Source organism: Salmo salar, chromosome 29, assembly GCF_965601325.2.
Source record: "Salmo salar chromosome 29, fSalSal1, whole genome shotgun sequence".
In the NCBI taxonomy this organism is placed as follows: domain Eukaryota; kingdom Metazoa; phylum Chordata; class Actinopteri; order Salmoniformes; family Salmonidae; genus Salmo; species Salmo salar.
Genome location: NC_138319.1, coordinates 26,569,218 through 26,576,873, shown reverse-complemented (window position 1 = coordinate 26,576,873; position 7,656 = coordinate 26,569,218). Strand labels below are relative to the sequence as shown.

At 46.1% G+C, this 7,656-nt stretch overlaps 1 protein-coding gene across 1 annotated transcript; it reads left to right on the top strand.

Moving 5' to 3' along the window:
* Positions 1-1,101: 1,101 nt before the first annotated feature.
* On the top strand, positions 1,102-5,123 carry LOC106590398 (uncharacterized). Its single transcript, XM_014181375.3, has 5 exons — positions 1,102-1,291; positions 1,855-1,898; positions 2,813-2,983; positions 3,362-3,438; positions 4,212-5,123. The coding sequence occupies exons 1-5, from the start codon at positions 1,222-1,224 to the stop codon at positions 4,495-4,497; spliced, it is 648 nt and encodes a 215-aa protein (XP_014036850.1). The 5' UTR covers positions 1,102-1,221; the 3' UTR covers positions 4,498-5,123.
* Positions 5,124-7,656: the final 2,533 nt, after the last annotated feature.

Below are 7,656 nucleotides of genomic sequence, written 5' to 3'. Positions count from 1 at the left end.
GAAGGGAACTCTTAATGCTACAGCAATACAATGACATTCTAGACGATTCTGTGCTTCCAACTTTGTGGCAGTAGTTTGGGGAAGGCCCTTTCCTGTTTCAGCATGACAATGCCCACCGTGCACAAAGCGAGGTCCATAAAGAAATTATTTGTCAAGATCGGTGTGGAAGAACTTGACTGGCCTGTACAGAGCCTTGACCTCAATCCCATCGAACACCTTTGGAATGAATTGGACTGCCGACTGCGAGCCAGGCCCAATCGCCCAACATCAGTGCCCGACCTCACTAATGCTCTTGTGGCTGAATGGAAGCAAGTCCCTGCAGCAATGTTCCAACATCTAGTGGAATCTCTTCCCAGAAGAGTGGAGGCTGTCATATCAGCAAAGAGGGGACCAACTCCATATTAATGCCCATGATTTTGGAATGAGATGTTCGACGAGCAGGTGTCCACATAGTTTTGGCCATGTAGTGTAACTATCACCTGGATTCACCTGGTCAGTCTGTCATGGAAAGAGCAGGTGTTTGTAATGTTTTGTACACTCAGGGTATATGACTGAGGCACTACATCATTTTGGGGCAGTAGTTATCAGTTTTGAGCAGATTGATGAAGTGATTGTTCATTGTATTGTTAACAAATTACAATACAATCGTATCAAAAGTAAGTGAATATTGCATTTTAAAAAGCAGATACTTATATTGAATATGTATCTAAATTGGAAGAGTGATTTGGTGCAGCGAACAAGTGACTGTGAATTTGTTTGTTGTTCTCAGTCAATTGAAAATGTGCTTAGAGTTTTGAAAAATGTGTCATTTTGATGGTCTGTTTAGATTTCTGTGCTTAGAGTTGTGAAAATATGCCACATGCTGGTGAAAATGGCACCAAAGTGACTGAAAAAAACTGGATGGAGATAATGTCCAAATAAATTTGCCAGTCACAATTTGCTTGAATTATATAATGTATGTGTGTGTGTTTGTCTCTGCTTAACTTTGTGCTTCTGGATATATGCTTACGTGGGGTTTCTTGCGCCTGTGTGTGTGTGTGTGTGTGTGTTCCAGTAAGTGCTGCAGTGGATTAGTCACCTGGTTTATTTAAGGCAGAGAGAGGGTGCAGACGCATCAGTGCAAAACTGCTTATTTGTACATAGAGTACATAGTTAATGAGAGACTGGGTTGCTTAGTCAGTTAGTCAGTGTGTGTGACTTAGGTCCTAAGTCATTGTCAGCATGCAGAGCAACATCTACAGGCAGCAGAATGAGCACTTTGAAGTCTTTACCACTGTCCTCTCCCCACAAGGTGAGTAGCACAGTAGCAGGTTACTGCTTACATCATACGGATAGATAGATAGATATGTGTGTGTGTGTATATATGTATGTGTGTATCTGCAGTGGGCTAGACTGGAGAAGCTTGGCTAGGAATAATGGTTATGGCTAGGAAATACACCTGTTCCGGAAAAAAAGATGCTGCAATTACTGCGTCCAAAGTACCACAGTTGACTGTAGTTACTGCACTGTTACTGCACTTTCAAAACTGCATTCTTTTTTTTGAAAGTGCAGTGCTTAACTTGTGTGTGTGTATAGCACATTATTAGCACATTATTGTAATTATTAGCACATTATTGTAATTATTAAGATTTGTGATTTTGACTTTTCAATGATGATTAAAATTCCATTTGATTTGTAGTGTATACTGCAGTTGTTTATTTGGCACACTGTACGGTCCTGGGTATTGATGGCAAACTGAAATACATCTAGAATCATGTTGTTGTTTTTTCACCAACTTTTCATTCCCTAATGCTTTGCTATAGTTCTTTGTGATGGGAGCTATTTTTTGCTGATTCATCTCTCCTTGTTTACCAGTTCACCGGGGACGATGCCAATTCAGACAGGCAGAGGCTGACAAGGCAAGTTATTTTCCTGTTAATGCTCACTCTCAGATCCTCAATATTGATTAACTATGTTGAATGAAAATATGCTCGTATGAATTCAACTTGTTGATACAATTGGTAGATTTGCTCTGCAATTCACCCTCATATCCTCTGGATTCTGTTCATGCAAGCATCTAATGTAGATTGTTTTTGTATCTCCAGCTACACTTGTCTGTAGAGACAATTGCGTTAGTTAGTTCAAATTAGATGCTGTCTGTTATGTCATTCATTACCATGAGACTAAAGAGAACAGATCATGGAGAACAGCAGGTGATGATTGGGTTTCTGTTTAACTGTGAGCCAGGTAATCCATAGAGTTCTAGCCAGCCACCTAATCCTCTTCATTCATTCAGGCATAGACTCAATGTGAATGAGCTGCGGTAAAGGAATGGAACAATGAATTGGACATGTCATGACACTTCTTTGATCATCACAAGGCGCTTCTATGATCATCACATGGCGGTTCTAGACCATTTCAACTAGGCCAAGCTGGGGCCAGTTGTACTGTTAGAGGGGCCAGTTACATTAGACGTTATTGTTGTCATATTGTTTTCTTCACTGCATTGCAGGCATTAACAGGCAAAAGACCATGTTCATAATCATCATCGTTGCCACTGTCTAATAACGGATGTAAAAAAAGAACGATAGCAAAAATGTGTTATGTAAAAATTATTTCATACTCCACATTTAGGAGGGCCACATGGGGTCCAAAATTGTTGTCACAGGGGCACTGCCCCCCCCCCCCCCCCCCCCCCAAGAACCGCTAGTGCTGCAGAGACAAGCATATACTGTGACAGACATATGGAACAACGCTGCATATGCTCAAGTACTGCATCTGTCTTGTTACATATAAAATGTATTGAAGTTGCATTTCTCAATCTATCCACTAGATGGTGGTAAAGCGCAGCTACAAGCCCCACTGGCCAGATGAGCTGGCGCTGACCCGGGGTGAGTTCATCCTGGTTCTGTTTAAAGATGATGAGGCCCGGTGGTTTGGGCGGCTGCAAAATGGACAGCAGGGATACTTCCCGGCCTCACATGTCATGGAGCTGAGCCACCAGGTTAGTGGCTAGTGGAAATTGTCTTATGCTAGGCAAAAGCAACATTCTGTCTCTGAGTGTGCAACAAGGCTCGATTTCTACTATATTCTATTTATATTCATCGATCAAGACTTTGATTAGTTAAATCAATTGTGTTGGTGCTTGGGTTGGTGCTTGGCTGGAACAAAAGCCTGCATACACACCTCGTATGCCCTCGCACTGCTCACAGATATAAGATTGCCCACCCCTACTATTTATAAAGAACAGCTCTGCTGATTTACAGAAAAGCATGTTTGGTTAGCCTACCTGAGTTTTTGACAGGACAGAGGGATAGCAATACAGAACAGTCCCAGCAGTAATCCCACCCTGTCATTGACACACCTCTGTTTGTGTTGTTAGGACGATGAGCCAGCCAAAGATGTCCACCGCTTAGCGAGACGGGGTTCAGCTCCGGCCACGTATGCAGGTGGTACTGGGTGAGAGCAGCGCGCCCAAAACACACACACAGATACACACTCAGAAAGACACAAACACACACTATCCTCAATCAAACCCCCTCCACAAGTGCGTGTACACAACTCATACACACACCCCAGCAGCTGCTCCCCACACACACACACACACACCCCTCACTGCCTCCACCTCCTCCAGTTCCACTCCGCCCAGCGCACCCTGAACAGGTGGCCCCTCTCATCCCTCATTAGTTGACAAAGCACACAGATTACATCCCCCCCCCCCACCCCTCCCTCCCTGATCAATTCCCACTCACTGCACTGCTGCTCCCTCACACACTGGACCACAGTGGGGGCTCACAGTCACAGACCTGCGTTCAGGGGAGTAGATGAGGGCTCCCTCTTTCCCTCAAAAAATATTGTGTTTCATAATGTCAAACAGAACTGAAACAGAACTGTCTGTATGATCTGACTGAAGTGCCCTCAGTGAACGTGGAAATGTAAACAGTAGTTGGATGTTGTTTTAGAGATGATCCAAGATTATATATTTTAGTTGTGCCGTGTGACTTAGACCCCTCCTAATGTGTGAGGGGTCTAAAGGTGAACGTAGGTCCTTGAGCTGCGACAGCCTACACACACACGCACACACACACACATATACACATACACACACACACACTCAGAGAGTGAGCCCCCTGAACAGCCCTGCGCTTGTCTTGTCTGCGCTGAGCGCTGGAATTTGGGTCAGCGGGAATAAACATGTCCTTTGTGTTTGTTGTGTCCTCTTTGTTCTCCAGCGCACTCAGGCTGCAGGCCCTACGCAGAGCCAGCAGAGCAGCGGCAGGAGGGGGGCCGGAGGGGGCCGGGGGGGCCGAGGGGGAGAGAGAGGGCCCCATCCTGATACTGAAGTCCCAGATCTCTCTTCCTAACAGGCTGCCCCAGCCCCAGCCCCAACCCCAGCCCCAGCCACGACCCCAGCCACAGGCACACAGCTCCCCAAGCTTCTTCCACAGGATCCTATCCAAGCACCGTCGGAGGAGTGAGTGTCATGGGTCCAGCAACACGGGCTACATGGCCGACTAAGATGCTGCGATGGACGGTGGTGTGTGTGGGGAGAGAAACAGGCACAAGAGGGGAAAGGAGGGAGGAGAGAGGAGGAGATTGGGTATAGCGGTGGGATATTTTTGAAAAGTGACTACATTTAGTGCCCACCCCCAATAGGGCCAGGTAGGGTTGCCATAGTTACATCACTGACGCTAGTCTATGGCTGAACTGCTGGCTGCATCATTGAAGAGCTGGAGTGAGGGTAACTACTTCCCTGCCTCCTCTGTAAAGTGTTCAAGAAATATCAATGGTGTACTGTATATACATTTTCCGGGATTAACATGTGACATTAAGCAAGCCGTAAATTGAGGGGTTGAATAGGGGGGGAAAGTATTTCATTAATAGTCAAAGAGGGATCAGATTTATGGCTATATTTTATGAAGCTAACTGTGTTTACTTCAGCCAAATAATGTTCCATGAGTCTGCCTGAGCTTTCTGTTCCATGTTGTCATCCATATTAGGCTGTATTCTCTGCAACTACGACATTCCAGAGCAGCACTAAATCATTGATATATTTCCTTTTGACTATAAATTGTTCAATTTAATTTGTGTAAAACCCAACATCAGCCAAGAATGTATTTTTCATAAAAATAATCAAACCCGTACTTGCGGCTGATATCCCTTCATTCTAGTTAGTAACATATTCCACTACAGCATGTACCACGGCAAGAGTCTCCCATTCAACGGAGCTGAAAAAAGCCCTGTGAAGTGAGAGGATGTGTGATTGAGGCGTGTTGAAAGGCACTGCCAAAGGAAATGGCATCATTATTGTGAAGGTTGCCCAGGCAATGGTAAAACAGCTCTCTCTCTCTGGGCTCCACACAGTCTTCAGTGGTACCTCCCAGCATGGCCACGACTGGAGTATGCTGTAGAATGTATCCTTTGAAAAGGCAATGCTGTGGAATGTATCCTTTGGAAGGACTAAAGCTCCAACTCTCTAATCCTAATCCTAACCTTGACCTCTATTAGATTTAGATACCACATCCACCAGCCCAGTGATGTGTCCATTGATAAATTTAGATCAGATCTATTCTAACAAGGTCCATATCCCTGCCTGATATGGGAGATTATGGCACTAGCAAGCAGTAATGCTAACTACGGGGAATGCTGGTTAAAAGCCGTCCTGTAATTTATGACTGAACCTCTGTGTTGTTGAGATGGAGGCAGAAATATGGTCTGAACAGTTTTCCAACATCTTGGTGTTCCCTCGCACATCTTCCTGATTTGTTAGTATGTGATATAGGATGTTTGATGCTGGAGGCCTGGCCGCCACAGCCATCTGCTGAGAAAGGCTTAGCACCTCTGAGAGAGGAGCAGCTTTCCCCCTCTGACTGGCCTCTCCTCTCTCTACTCTCCTTCATCCATTCATTCATTCAATCAGTGCTTTAATTATCTTTAATCCAGGGTCAAACTCTGCCTCTCTCTAACTCCTGGAATAAAGCCTTGCTATGTGGATTATTGTGGTTGACATCCAGTGGGGACGGTGACAGCTACACACAGAGTGACAAAGGCCCTACTCTCATAGAGGCTAGAGGCCCAGAGGGCTGGTGTGTGTGTAGAGGGGGGGTGTTCACCTGCCTGACACCTGTTCTTTCCCCTCCTCACCTGTGGAGCAGCAGATGCTATGCAGGAGAGTGCTGAGCCCTGCCCCACCCCTGGTGAACACAGTCTGTACCCCTCATACACTGTCTTCCATGCCCATTCAACCAAGACCCCTTGACTAAACACACACACATACACACACACGCTCCAGTTACACTTCAGATACACTCAGAAAGGCAAACGACACAGACCAACCCAGTCCAATGTATTGTATCACCCCTCATTGTGAATCTGTTGTTTGTTGCTAAAGGTGTAGTCAGGCAGCAGGCTCCTCTAGTATACCAGTTAGGTACTGCTGTTCATTAGTGAGCCTGTTTAACCTCACAGCACTAACATACACAGGGGAACTGGAGACCAGGACCTATTTACAGCAGAAAGGGTCCAAAACACACACACACAATTAGTTTTTCCCGCCTAAAGTGTCTCATCCCCTCAGTGGTGCTGTGTGCTGTGTTCAGCAGGATACCAACAGGGTGCCTGACAGATGACTGCCCTGTCAGTGCTATAATGGCTGCCATCTGCTGTCTGGCATACACAAAGGCTGGCAGTGGCAGTGTGTGCGTGGGGGGGGGGGGGGACCCTTGCTGCTCCTGGAGCTCTCTGCATTGAACACCAATACACACAGCAAAGTTTGAGCACTGTACAACATAACGACTTGAAACAGTATATACATTTAATTGAAGTAAAACACACTTCTCTAAAATCACTAAATGCTTTACCCATTGATTGATGTGCTACAGTACTACTACAATAGATGCCTGTCAATACACTGTATAGTACACGCGTCTGTATAGTACACATATCTGTATAATACACATGTCTGTACTGATACCCAACAGGTGCATGTGTGGCCAAGCTAAGTCAATAAGGAGTGCCCTGTGCAGGACCAAAACAATACACTCAGTAAACACAAGGCTTTACAGGCTGATGCCAACAACCAATTAAGAGGCAGTAAGCCTTTGACATGTCTCAAGCCAGTCCAGACCATCTGAAAGCAACAATAGCTCAAGTCCTGCCCAAACAAGAAACAGATTGATCTAGTGGATATTTGCGTGCGCGTTTGTCTGTAATGTTGATGCTGCCCCAGCAGAAGGCAAGTCGCCAGGCCTTGTGCCCCTCCTCTTGGGGGCAATTGAGTGAATGGGGCTGTAAAAGCAACAGGCCCTGGGGACAATAGCGCCCGGGGGCATTAAGTCACGGGTGACTGGGCGTCTTTAGGGCCAGCAGCTGACCCTGTGGAGAGGCCTCTTGTCCTGCCGGAGGGGACTCGTGTCCGCAGACCCCAGGCCAAGCTGACAGCACACCGCCACACACACACACACACACACACACACACACACACACACACACACACACACACACACACACACACACACACACACACACACACACACACACAAGGGTGATTGTGTTAATGGTGAACCCAGGCCAAGCTGACACACACTAAAAGGCAACATATACAGATAGATACTGTTAATCCACTGCCATAAGGACCTGACAGGACTGGACCGGGAACAGAAGAGTTCTTCCACTGGA

Coding starts and splice junctions, on each gene's coding strand:
- LOC106590398 (XM_014181375.3), top strand. CDS start 1,222: ATGCAGAGCAACATCTACAGGCAGCAGAATGAGCACTTTGAAGTCTTT. Junction 1,292..1,854: donor CACTGTCCTCTCCCCACAAG/GTGAGTAGCACA, acceptor CTTGTTTACCAG/TTCACCGGGGACGATGCCAA. Junction 3,439..4,211: donor ACGTATGCAGGTGGTACTGG/GTGAGAGCAGCG, acceptor TTTGTTCTCCAG/CGCACTCAGGCTGCAGGCCC.